This window comes from Dendropsophus ebraccatus, chromosome 3 (genome assembly GCF_027789765.1).
Source record: "Dendropsophus ebraccatus isolate aDenEbr1 chromosome 3, aDenEbr1.pat, whole genome shotgun sequence".
NCBI classification, from domain to species: Eukaryota; Metazoa; Chordata; class Amphibia; order Anura; family Hylidae; genus Dendropsophus; species Dendropsophus ebraccatus.
Window position 1 is genome coordinate 23,008,081 of NC_091456.1, and position 13,968 is coordinate 23,022,048.

The 13,968-nt window shown below is 40.6% G+C and overlaps 1 protein-coding gene across 1 annotated transcript in view; it reads left to right on the forward strand.

The window, feature by feature from the left end:
- LOC138785304 (clathrin heavy chain 1-like) overlaps nt 1-13,968 on the forward strand; it is a 68,442-nt gene that overhangs the window by 40,534 nt on the left and 13,940 nt on the right. The window contains exons 6-21 of the mRNA XM_069961119.1: nt 79-252; nt 1,436-1,633; nt 1,722-1,922; nt 2,326-2,478; nt 2,557-2,679; nt 4,101-4,238; nt 4,362-4,526; nt 4,667-4,847; nt 6,018-6,181; nt 6,800-6,925; nt 8,655-8,797; nt 9,217-9,451; nt 9,712-9,834; nt 11,887-12,032; nt 12,967-13,150; nt 13,741-13,933. Of these exons, the coding sequence (XP_069817220.1) occupies nt 79-252; nt 1,436-1,633; nt 1,722-1,922; nt 2,326-2,478; nt 2,557-2,679; nt 4,101-4,238; nt 4,362-4,526; nt 4,667-4,847; nt 6,018-6,181; nt 6,800-6,925; nt 8,655-8,797; nt 9,217-9,451; nt 9,712-9,834; nt 11,887-12,032; nt 12,967-13,150; nt 13,741-13,933 (2,647 nt within the window). The remainder of the gene's footprint in view (nt 1-78; nt 253-1,435; nt 1,634-1,721; nt 1,923-2,325; nt 2,479-2,556; nt 2,680-4,100; nt 4,239-4,361; nt 4,527-4,666; nt 4,848-6,017; nt 6,182-6,799; nt 6,926-8,654; nt 8,798-9,216; nt 9,452-9,711; nt 9,835-11,886; nt 12,033-12,966; nt 13,151-13,740; nt 13,934-13,968) is intronic.

The window sequence follows — 13,968 nt, forward strand, 5'->3', positions numbered from 1 at the left end:
GGGGTAAGGTGGGTGACAGGATCCTTTTAAATGTTTTATGGATTTATCATCTCCTTTTCTCCTTGCCTTTGTGTATAGATCGGAGCTAAACATGGTGTGATCTATCTAATCACGAAATATGGCTACATCCACTTGTATGATCTAGAGTCTGGTGCCTGCATTTACATGAACCGGATCAGCGCTGATACCATCTTTGTTACAGCTCCTTATGAACCTACCTCTGGAATTATTGGTGTGAATAAGAAAGGACAGGTGAGGATGTTAGAATTTAGGAATCTGTATATCCAGATATTGCAGGGTGAAGAGCTATAGTATTAAGGTGCACTACTGCAACAAACAAGCTGATCAGGGCTCGCTTGCAGTGCTTTACAAGGGAAGATTCATTGCGTGGCCGAACTTAATGAACTATCGCTGTATCGTTCGTGCAACCATTAAATACATTATCGGCCACACAGATTGTTAAAACAGATGTGCGACCAATGATGGTTTTTACAGCTGCACAAAAGATCAAGTCGGCTATAAATATAAAGCCAGATTCGATGGCTTTAGATGTAAAAAGAACGGCTCTGAAATCATCAAAGCATCATAAACATTCGTCCAGGTCTTCATATTTCCCAAACCTCGTGTCTCTGCAATGGGGAGTTTCTACAAATCCCATGATGCAGCGTACCTTACTGTCCACTTATCTACACACCCACTCCAGCTAATACCTGACTAGTCATATGTTTTGTTGCTTGCTTGGCCAATCAGAGCCAAGCAAGCTACGTCAGATGGAGAGGCAGACCTGGGGGTTTGCCTAATCCGGGGCACGGCTAGCCTCCAGCTAAGTAACTATATCTGATTTTACATAGGGAAAGAAATAGTAAAGGTAAAATAAAAACTAAAAGTTTGTGAAATTGACTTAGATGTCGTGGGTGCTTAGAATAACATGTCCATGGCTTACAATATGTTATATTTAATCATCGCTTGTGTTCCTAGCTTGTATGTTTGTAATAAAAATTTCTGTTTATTGGTGCTTTTCTGCAAAAACAATGAATAAAAAATATGATTTTCCCCTATTTTTTTCCCTTTTCCATGTACATAAACCATAACTGGTTAAAAAAAAAAATTATATTGCTGCGAAAGGGTTTGGGTATGTTCCCACTATGGAATTCGTGTGGAGACTTCAAGCAGATTCCGCTGCGCGACCTCTGCTTGAAACTCTGCCCGTTTCATAGACTGCTCTTTCCAATTCTTTTGGTGGACAGCGGAATTTCCCTATTTGAGTCTATAGGACGGGCGGAGCTTCAAGCGGAGGCTGCGCCTTGGAATCCGCTTGAAGTCTCTGTGCGTATTACATAGTGGGAACATACCCTTAGTCAGTGAAACTTGTTGCAGCATTGTTCTCTATGCTGCAGGCTTACCTTGTGCTTTTCGTGTTCTGTCCCTTGTTTAGGTCCTATCAGTTTGTGTGGAAGAAGACAACATTGTGAACTACGCTACAAATGTCCTACAGAATCCCGACCTGGGACTACGAATGGCCGTCAGAAGCAACTTAGCAGGTGCTGAGGAGCTTTTTGCCCGGAAATTTAACACTTTGTTTGCCCAAGGGAATTATTCTGAATCTGCCAAGGTGGCTGCTTCCGCTCCAAAGGTATTTTGGCAAATGGTTTTCAAGCAGATTTTAACAAAGAGCCTAAAGTTTTCATCTCTTTAACATCACGTCTTCAATATTCCTCCAGGGAATCCTTCGTACTGCGGAGACTATCAGGAAGTTTCAGAGTGTACCTGCTCAGCCTGGACAAGCTTCCCCTCTGCTTCAGTATTTTGGGATTCTTCTAGATCAGGGTCAGCTGAACAAACTGGAGTCTCTGGAGCTCTGCAGGCCGGTCCTGCAACAAGGGCGCAAGCAGCTCTTGGAAAAGTGGCTGAAGGAAGATAAGGTGGGGTTATATAACATAGCTTTTTGGCTTGTTCTGTCTTCTTCTTTCTTAAATTTCATTGTGGTTTACTGTATAGAGTGAATCCTCTTTGAGGCAAACACTTAAAATTGTATTAAAAGGTGGTTTGTAGGTCAGGGATGAGGAACCTTTGGCCCTCCAATTGTTTCAAAACTACAATTCCCATCATGCCTGGACAGCCTTTGGCTGTCCAGGCATGATGGGAGTTGTAGTTTTGCAACAGCTGGAGGGTCGAAGGTTCCCCATGCCCGTTTTAGGTGCTTGGCCTTAAAACAAGATGGCCCCTATACATGGCATATGGTAAAACTGATCTTTCACAGTGAATCTGGTCTGGCCTTTGGAAAAGTTTTGATTGAATTTTTTTCTCACTTTTTTTCCCTTTTAGCTGGAGTGCTCTGAGGAGCTGGGAGACTTGGTTAAGGCTGTGGACCCTACGCTTGCACTTAGCGTTTACCTGCGTGCTAGTGTGCCAAACAAAGTTATTCAGTGCTTTGCAGAAACTGGCCAGTTCCAGAAGATCGTCCTTTATGCCAAAAAGGTAAGTAACTACCACCGATTGCTGTATTCCCGCATCAGTAGCGGATCACTGGACAGTGATTTTATTTTGTCTTGATAGGTTGGTTACACACCTGATTGGATCTTTTTACTTCGGAGTGTTATGAGGATCAGTCCGGATCAGGGTCTACAGTTCTCCCAGATGCTTGTACAGGATGAGGAGCCCTTGGCCAACATTAACCAGGTGAATATATTGCCTTTGTTGTATTTGTTTACTCATTGCCTAATTGAGGTCTATGATACATGACCTGCGTTGCCACTTCCGAAAGTAAACGTTACTGTGAAACGATGAACTGGTGATCCAGATGCATCTCTGGCTAATTCTTCCTTCTATTTTTAGATTTAATTGACCCATTAAACTCCCACTTTTCAATAATTAAACTGTAATTACGTTATTGTTGCAGAGTCCTGTGTAAACTAATTACATAGGTCATACAGCCCACACAATGCAATTATGAGTCAATGTTTGGTATCCATACTTATAATGGACCTGTTGCTAGTTTATTAAAGGAATGAGCGACATTGATCATCCAGAACATGAAGATTCAGTATTGTATAGGTCCACAGCTGTGATGTGAAAACGCCAATACATTTTGTTGGTGTCCTGTAGTACTTGGCACCAAGATGTCTGCAGCAGATCCTTTAAAGGGGAACCCCCTCTTTTGTCTCCAGATTGGTTGGGGTTTCAAACTCGGTTCCATTGAAGTAAATGGAGCTTAATTGCAAACCACACCTGAACTGGAGACAAAAGGGGGAAAAGTGGCTATGTTTTTGTAGTGCTGGATAACCCCTTTAAGTTTTACATCATGGCATCCAACTGGGAAACTACATCTTCCAGCATGCATTGCACATCAGAGCTAACTGCCAGGTACCTGCCTCTGTCTTATAATATCCACCCACCAGTAGCTCCATCTGCTTCTGCTTTGCACAGTAAACACAGTATCTATCTATCTATCTATCTATCTATCTATCTATCTATCTATCTATATTAGAGAAAGAGAGAAGAAACTACAGTGTCTCCTTTCCCCTATACTACTAAGGAAAGGCTGCTGTTTGTTGTTGTTTTGGTTACAGATGAGGCAACAGAAGAGACAGAGATCATGTGACCTCTGCCGGTGGCCTGGTGCATACATTACCATTCCACGCTCCGGCTTGCTTTGGGAGCTCCCGGCATCCTGACGTCCCGCTCAGCCAATCAGTGTCTTCTGGGGGGCAGCGCATTGATTGGCTGAGCAGGACGTCAGATTGCCAGGAGCCCCCGAAGCATGGAATGGTATTGTATGCACCGGGCCGCTGCAGGTTTAGGGGGCCGGCATTAACATACACTCAGCGAATTTCGCTGCAAACTCACAGCGTGAAATCCGCTGCTGATCCGTTAAGTGTGAACACACCCCAAGGTGTAACCTAAAAATGTAACTGGAGTGGCTGTCTTGTGCTGTACCCATCTGGAGAAGGATGTATCTAATGCCAGATTTGTAAGTACCATGGTGTATATAAACTTTGCAGTTTCATAGTTATTTTATGTTCTCATTGATGTTTATCGAAGCATATGATTTGGATCAGCGACAAACTGATTTTTTTTTTATAATTTTTTTAATATCCTAGATTGTGGATGTCTTCATGGAAAACAGCCTTGTACAACAGTGTACATCATTCCTGCTGGATGCTTTGAAGAACAATAGGCCTGCGGAGGGCCATCTGCAGACTCGCCTCCTGGAGATGAATCTGATTCATGCTCCGCAGGTGATTAATTCTTTGCGTTACTTTGTTGTTTTGAGATGAAGAACATTGGATTGTTGTGAAAGCCTAACATTACCGCGTCTTGTTCCTCTCCGACTCCTCTGACTTCATTTATCCCCCTCACAGGTTGCAGATGCAATACTTGGTAACCAAATGTTTACTCATTATGACCGGGCCCACATTGCCCAACTGTGTGAGAAAGCAGGACTGCTGCAGAGAGCCCTGGAGCATTATACAGACCTGTATGATATCAAGCGGGCTGTGGTACACACACACCTTCTGAACCCAGAGGTGAGCTTTGATAGGTGCCTTATTATTATTGTTTCATTCCAGAGTATACATGTTACTTCAGTTGTGTATTAATCCCTCATTAAATTGTAAAGTCTTCACCACACAACTATACTATTTCCCTGCTTTCTCTTTAAATTTAGTGGCTGGTGAATTTTTTTGGCTCCTTGTCGGTGGAGGACTCTGTTGAATGTTTGCGAGCTATGCTGTCTGCCAACATCCGGCAGAACCTACAGCTTTGTGTGCAGGTGGCATCCAAATACCATGAACAGTTGGGCACTCAGTCATTGGTCGAGCTGTTTGAGTCTTTCAAGAGTTATGAAGGTATGATCAGCCATGATTTTCCATGACAGCCGAACCCTATCCCCACTGACATCATCTGTTGTTCAGAGAAGTCTCAGCGAGATCGCTTTAGCTGTGGTTTAGCCCTCACCTTCCCATAGACAACGCAGGATCGCTCAGCCATGTCAAGCGCTAATGTCTATGGGGAGGATTGGCGGCAGGCAGGAGATTTAACTGGCAAACAAACAATCGTTATTGAAGGTGTATAGCAAAACCTCCCAGCTATTAAAGGAGTTAACCAGTGAAAATCTTTCTTTCAAATCAACAGGTTTCAGAAAGTTATATAGATTTATAATTTGTACTTATCATCTGCTGTATGTCGAGCAGGAAGTGGTGTATTCTTTCCAGTCGGACACAGTGCTCTCTGCTGCCACCTCTGTCCATGACAGGAACTGTCCAGAGCAGTAGCAAATCCCCATAGAAAACCTCTCCTGCTCTGGACAGTTCCTGTCACGGACAGAGGGGGCAGCAGAGAGCACTGTGTTAGACTGAAAAGAAAACATTTCCTGCAGGACACACAGCAGCTGATACGTATGGGAAGACTTGAGATTTTTAAATAGAGGTAAATTGCAAATCTATATAATTTTCTATATAATTTTCTAGATTTATTATTATTAATATATATATATATATATAAAATAACATTTTTTTATTTTTTTTCCCCAGGCAGTTTTGCAACTCCTTTCCCCATTCTCTATATAGAACAGAGTGCCGTTTTAAGGGCTCATATCTGCTGAGAGGTCCCCATTGTGTTGCTGGTGATTTCTCTGCAGGAATCGGTCATGTTTTGCTGTTGTGTCTATGCAAAACCTTTTTTTTTTTTAATATATTTCATTGGTAAAAAAGACAAGAACCATTAACACACAGAGTCCCAAACAATACAATAAGAAATCACAGGAAAGTAAAAACACTTCAGGCCTACTCACATTTCACACCTATTATTCACCACAGACAGTATAACCTTTTATTTTCAGTTCCCGGTAATGATTGAGTTTCTTCAGTCTGTTTTGTTGCTGTGGACTTCCAGATCATGGTGACAGACACGTCTTTGTAATTTTTTTTTTTTTATACGTATTATGTTACTTTTCATGTTACAATTGACTGTAATAAGTTAACAATTTGGTAATGCATGTTTTGTCCTTTTTCCTTCAGGACTTTTCTACTTTCTGGGATCTATTGTCAATTTCAGCCAAGACCCTGATGTGCACTTCAAATACATCCAGGCAGCATGTAAGACTGGACAGATAAAGGAGGTTGAGCGAATATGTAGGGAGAGCAATTGTTACAATCCAGAACGTGTCAAGAACTTTCTTAAGGCAAGTGCAAAGACTCTTCATGTGGAAGAAACACACATTGTCACTTTTTACATCTTGGTGAATCTTTAATTCAGTTATTTGGATTTGAGACTACTTTATTAAATTCGTTCTTTTTATAAAGCATCACATGTTTTATGTTAGGACTTATAGGATTCTATTTGACACGGACACCCTTCAGGATTTTTCCTGAAGCGTGTCCATTCCGGAAAATAGGTCTGGAAATTATAGAACCTGTTTTATTTTCGCATGGAATTCCATCACAGATGCCTCCATAGAAGTCTATGGGAGCATCCGGAATTACAGACGCTGCATTTTTTTTTTCTCTTCCTAATCGAAAAATCGAGAAGGCACTCCTTTTGATTTCCTTACTGTTAGGAAATACTGATGGTTTCCTGGAGCCGCTTGATCAGGATTTCCCGAGAGTAAAAAAAAAATACTCCACAAACCCAAATTAGTTTTATGATCTTGTATAGGACAAGTAACCCTATGGATGGCCTGCATCCTGACAGACCTCTCTTACTCTCTGTATCTACCTTTTATATTGTTTCCTATTCTTCATATTCTGGATAACAAAAACATATCCTTATTGAACTTTTTTTTTTCTGTTTTCACCACCAGGAGGCCAAACTTACAGACCAGCTTCCACTGATAATTGTCTGTGACCGGTTTGACTTTGTCCATGACTTGGTGTTATATCTGTACCGAAACAATCTCCAGAAGTACATTGAAATCTATGTGCAGAAGGTGAGTTGTCGTATATGCCTTGTTGTGAAAAGGCATGTACCTGTAAAGCACTAAACTATTCTAGTAGTAAATACATGGTGCTAATGTCATGTTTCATGAAATACCAAACACAAACATTACCGCTGATCTGGTAATAAAAGGGAATCCATCACCATGAAAATGCCACCTAAGCTATCAGCATCATGTAATAAGTAGGAGCTGAGCGGATTTATATATATCTTTATGGGGAAAAATTCTGTATATCTTGTAATTTTTTGATGGAAATCTCTGATGTTTCCATGGTAAAGAGTCCAGTCCATTGAGTGACACCACCCACTGGACTCCTTACCACAGAATGAGCAGGGATTTCAATGATTTCAACATGTTACAAGTTACACTCAATCTTTTCCCACAAAGATATATATCAATCTGCTCAGTTCTTCTTGCTCTATGGCAATTAGATAGCATTTTCTTGGTGACAGGTTCCTTTTAAAGTGTCACTGTCGTTATAACTTTCAAAATCTAAATCAACAATAGATGTGATATAAAGCAAGTTTGCAATTTACATTCATTATTTATTTTGTTGATTTCCTGCTGTGAAAGAAAGTTGAACTTACCAGAAATCCAGGTCCAGTCTCCTGAAGGTAGATTTTCTGACTTGTGCTGTTGAAAAAAACAGACTAAACACAGGAATTCCGGCCAGTACAGAGAGTCACGGCTCAGTGTCCATCAGTCACATGACTGACTTCTCTCTGTGAGCGCTCAGATGGCCTGGGATACACAGGACTTCTTGTTTTCTTTGTTTCCTGTTTTTTGAGATAAAAACTATGTCAGAAAACAGGAAGTGCCGTGTTTTCCACAATAACTTAAAAAAAAAAAATGTAAATTGCAAACTTGCTTTATATCACATCTACTGTTGATTTAGATTTTGAAAACTATAACGACAGTGACACTTTAAGGATTACTGTTAATTTCACATAATATAAAATAGCCCTGATGGCAGACTTGCAGAAATCAGCCATACAGGCTTGTGTAAATTTAAAGGGGTTATTCAGGGTTAGAAAAAAAAAAAAAGCTGCTTTCTTCCAGAAACAGCACCAGCCACTCCTGTTCTTAGTTTGTAGTATATTACAGCTCTACTTCACTGAATGCAGATAAATTGTAATACCACACACAACCTGAGGATGGGTGGGGCGCTGTTTTTACAGGAAAGCAGCTATGTGTTTTTTTAATCCTTGATAACTTCTGGATATCATTTTATAATAAGCGTTTACTACCGCACTAGTCCATTGACTATCCTTCAAACAGTATAGTATCTTTAATGGAATAAAGGTGTTGTATGGTAAGCAGAATACTTCTGATGCCGTCTGCCCAATTGCTGTTATCCACGTCTTGGAAGTATACCTTCAAAGATGTGAGGGGGGATGACAACTTGTATACAAAGGAAGGACAAGAAACTGTTGAGAAAGTTATGCTAAGAAGCAAGTGAAGAGTAAAGATGGGTGTGGTGCTGTTTTTGAGAGAAAGTAGCCTTGTGTTTCTAATCCTGGGTGACCCGTTTAAAAAAAATTCTAGAAAAATATCTCATGTCTGCACTTGCATGCCGCTAAAATACATTATAGTGCGATAATGTTGTGTTTAAATGTGTAAATCTATATGAAAATTACTATATGAATGTATTTTATCATCTGACAATAAAAGGATACCACATGGATCTTAATTACAGCTGTGAATTGTTCTCTGTGACTAGGTTAATCCCAGCCGCATCCCAGCAGTGGTGGGAGGCTTGTTAGATGTGGACTGCTCAGAAGATGTAATTAAGAATCTCATCATGGTTGTACATGGCCAATTTTCTACTGATGAGCTTGTAGCCGAAGTAGAGAAGCGAAACAGGTGAGATAATTGGAAAACTGTCTGTCCAGAAATATACATAGCTATCATTTTATTTTATTTTATTTAGCAATATGAATAAGGGTGCATGCACACATTCCATAGGCTTAAAGGGGTAGTGCGGCGCTAAGAAATTATTCACAAAATAACACACATTACAAAGTTATACAACTTTGTAATGTATGCTATGTATGTGAACGGCCCCCTTCCCGTGTTCCCCGACCCCCGCCCGTGTACCCGGAAGTGTAGTGCAGTATAACTATAATATAAAGAATTATCATTATTGAACAACCTATCCATAATCCATACTTCTAGCTTCTTGGTGAATATCACCTATTGCATCTATTCCAGCAGCATTATATGTGAGTAACCAGTTATGAGTGGATGGTAGTTTTACAGATCTTCACTCTCCTCCATATCAGGTTAAAGCTGCTTTTGCCATGGCTGGAATCCAGAATCCATGAAGGATGTGAGGAACCTGCAACGCACAACGCTTTGGCCAAGATCTATATTGACAGCAACAACAACCCTGAACGCTTCCTGCGGGAAAATCCTTTCTATGACAGCTGTGTAGTGGGCAAATACTGTGAAAAGAGGGACCCACACCTGGCTTGTGTCGCCTACGAGAGGGGCCAATGTGATCTGGAACTTATTAAAGTGAGTGCTTTAGGTCACAAGAGGAAAATTTAATCCTTATAACTTCTTTAGGAATTAGGCTTTGTTTCCACATGCATGCAAATGCATTAGTATGAAACCACGTTCCCTTGGTCTCCAGTGGGTGTGCAATGGTCTGGGACTTTCAGTGACTGTGCATAGCCCTTGGTAACCACACGGGGGCATTGTTCTGACTGCAGTGTGGAAATGGGCCCTTACTTTTACAATGGAAAATGGTAAATGGATCATTCATTTTGGTTTAGGTGTGCAATGAAAATTCCCTATTCAAGAGTGAGGCACGTTACCTTGTCCGGAGAAAAGATGCCGATCTATGGGCCAATGTCCTGGAGGAAAACAATCCATTCAGACGACAGCTGATAGATCAAGTAAGATGAAATTGTCTTTTGGTTAGATACTTTTCTATTTCTATTCTTTTTAATATGTTTGTAAGTGACATAGGAGAAGGGTTGGTAGGTAAAGTTTGTCTGTTTGCTGACGACACAAAAGTGTGCAATAGGGTTGATATTCCTGGAGGTGTCAGGAATATGGAAAACGATTTAATTGAAGTTCAACATTTGCAAATGTAAAATAATGCACTTGGGGAGGAGGAATCCTCTATCCGAGTATCACATCGGCAGTACTGTGTTGGAAAAGACTTCAGAAGAGAAGGATTTAGGGGTAGTGATATCAGACAGCCTTAAAATGAGTCACCAGTGCAACCAGGCGGTGGGGAAAGCAAATCGTATGCTGGGGTGTATATATAATGGTATGCTGGGCTGTATATATATATATAATGGTATGCTAGGCTGTATATGTAATGGTATGCTGGGGTGTATTGCTAGAGGTATAACCAGTAGGAAGAGAGATTGTGATCCCGCTGTATAGAGCTCTGGTGAGGCCACATCTGGAATACTGTGTCCAGTTCTGTAGACCGCACCTAAAAAAGGACATTGATAAAATTGAACGGGTCCAAAGACGGGCTACAAAAATGGTGGAGGGTGTAAGGCATAAACCATATCAGGAAAGACTTAAAGATTTGAATCTGTGTAGTCTGGGGGAAAGAAGGGAAAGGGGGGACATGATTGAAACCTTTAAGTATGTTAAAGGGCTAAATAAGTTTTTTAGTAAAAAACTGAGCTCAAGAACAAGAGGACACAGTGAGAGGTTAGTTGGGGGAAGGATCAGAAGCAATGTGAGAAAATATTATTTTACTGAAAGAGTAGTAGATACCTGGAACAAACTTCCAGGAGAGGTGGTTGGTAAATCTACAATAACAGAATTTAAACACGCCTGGGATAGACATACATCTATCCTAAGATAATAAGAAAGAAAGTACTAAAAGGGCAGACTAGATGGACCCAGTGGTCTTTTTCTGCCGACAATCTTCTATGTTTTTATACTTGTGTAAGGTTATTTTACAAGAGGCTTTTCTTTCATCTGAAAAGCATTTGCAGCTATAGTATGAGAATAGTTCATTGTAGCCTGTGGTAATTTACAAGGGGAATTTTGTGATATGTCAAAGATACAGGCAAGGCCTTTTTGAATCAGGTTTTCCAGATTATACATACTGAAAATACCGTTCAAGTTTGCACTATGGGGAAACCCTAAGAGGATTTGTCACCCTTCAACAGGGTCACCACCAGTCACTAGAATGGGGGTTCTGAACTCTTATACTATCTTGCTGCATGTTTGCAGTGAGGGGTTTGAATGGTACAGTGGTCACCTGCTTGCTCTGCTCCTGTTTAGATTTCTGTAGGGATGAGCAAATTCCCTACGTTTCGCTAGGCTCGGCCCTGAGCTTGTTAGCCAGCTGCCTTTAGGGTGTAAACACACACACCGTAAATGCAGCGTATTTACTGCTGCGATACGCAGAAAATACGCAGCAGATACGCAACAAATACTCAGCAGATTAGATCTAAATAACTGAACACAGCATCAAATCTGCTGCGTATACGGTGTGTGTGTGTGTGTACCCTAAAAGTCTGTGCCGCCCTCCTCCAGGTGCCGGGAAAGGCTTAATCCAGTCCCAGGAGCTGTATACAGCAGTTCAGGGAACCAGATCGGCTTGATTGTGCTGATTGGTTCCCTTTAAGAGCAAATGCATGTTCACTGCTTGTTCCTTGAGGTGACACAGAAGTTTGGTAACCCCTTCTAGTAATCAGTAAGGGTCTCAATGGTATAAATGTATAACATTTTTGTCACCTGTTATGTGGATAGGTGTTTATCATTGGGGGCAAAGGGGGTAAATCCCTTTAAACAAAATTCATAATCTGCCAATCTGCACTTGTTAAGCCATGAAATTTCTTTAGTTGTTTCCATATAAATGTGTTCCCATAGTTTTGTTTAGGTTTTTAAACATGCCTTAAATATCTAACGTTTAAGAAATGTTAAAGTTTGGGTTATGTTTGGTAATTGGTCTTTTTTCCATTATGTCGAAGGTTGTCCAGACTGCTTTATCAGAAACCCAGGATCCAGAAGAAGTGTCGGTGACTGTGAAGGCGTTTATGACTGCCGATCTGCCAAACGAGCTCATTGAACTTCTGGAGAAGATTGTACTGGACAACTCTGTTTTTAGTGAGCACAGGTCAGGAAGTTGATAAACAGGCTATGATATGATAAAGGCCATTACTTGCATTTGAGACCTACATAAGACAAAATATCCACAATATAGGTAATGGCTTTAAGATCCCCATAAGACTTTTACTTTTGTCAGTAACACCTGCTGTTCACGGTTGGTTCTGTTGTCCGTATAAGGTGTGATGGAAAATCTCTGCCTGGCCTTTTTGTTCTGGAAGAGATAAGCCACAGATAAAACTGACAGCTTAACCCTTCCCGAGAACACAGGAACGTGTCGAATGTTCCTATGTATAGAGAGGATGGGGGCCGGACAGGAGAGATAACTGAAGGCTCAATCATGGTCCGTCTGTCAATTAATGAAGGTGTATGGCTTCCTTTAGGGCCCTATTACACGGGACGATTATCGTGCGAAAAATCGTTAAATCGTTCAAATTTAAACTATGTTCGTTCTGTGAAATTGCAGGCAACGATCGAAAAATCGCTTGTATGTCGTTAATCGTTGATTCAGATCTGAACCTAAAATTATCGTTAGTCGTTCGCTGTAATTCCACATTCATTCGCTCAAGTTCCTTAGGAATAAACAATCGTAATAACGATCGTAGTAACTATATTATCGTTCTGTGTAATTTGGTGAACAATTTCAGGTTAACGATAAACAATCTCGTTTGCGATCGTTAATCGTTACAAAATTGCTCTGTGTAATAGGCCCCTTACAGCTGTGCTACACCATTATGTTACAGATGATACGGAAAGGGACCATAACATCATACCTGCATACTATTTTCCTGCACTGTTGTAGCCGGCATAATTCATAACAATTGATGGTAATATCTGCAGGATTCGATCAAACCACTGTTAAAGATGCAACAAGAATCTAAGGGGGGAGGGGTATTATATGATTATCAGCCAGACTAAAAATGTCACATTTTTTTGTTTTTCAGAAATCTGCAAAATCTGCTTATACTGACCGCCATTAAAGCTGACCGCACACGAGTAATGGAATACATCAACCGCTTGGATAACTATGATGCGCCAGACATCGCTAATATCGCCATTAGCAACCAGCTGTTTGAAGAGGCCTTTGCCATATTTAGGAAATTTGATGTTAATACATCTGCCATCCAGGTGAGGAACCTAAATAACTTCTGTCATTGTCAGGCTAGTCCATCTAATGGGCATGTTCAGTTACTATGAGGGTATTGCATTATCTTTTCTAGAGTATGGTGGGTTGCATTATTGAAAGTGGCTTTGTGGTGGGAGATGGTACCAACTTTAAAGGGGAATGCTGGCAGATTTCACAGATTTTTCACATCAGCCGATGTCAGAAATTTATTTAGATTAGTAATTTACTTCTATTTAAAAATCTTTCATTACTTATCAGCTGCTGTGTGCCCTGCAGGAAGTGATGTATTCTTTCCAATCTGACACAATACTCTCTGCTTCCACTTCTGTCCCTGAAAAGAACAAGAACAGTAGCAAACCTCTATAGGAAACCTCTCCTGCACTGTGTCAGATTGGAAAGAATACACCACTTTCTGCAGGGTATACAGCAACTGATAAGTATTGGAAGACTTGAGATTTTTAAATAGAAAATTACAACTCTGTATAACTTTTTTTTCTCACAGCAGTTTATTTGAAAGAAATACATTTTCGCTGGGGTTCCCCTTTAAGTGTATATTAATATTCCTGATTTACACTTCTTTTTTTTCTTACAGGTCTTAATTGAGCACATTGGAAATCTGGATCGGGCTTATGAATTTGCAGAAAGATGTAATGAACCTGCTGTATGGAGTCAGCTAGGCAGAGCTCAGCTACAGAAAGACTTAGTAAAGGAAGCCATTGACTCCTACATTAAAGCCGATGACCCCTCTGCTTACATGGAAGTGGTGCAGGCAGCAAGCAAAAACAGTGAGTTCTGTCTCTTACTTGTAAGAGTGCCAGTG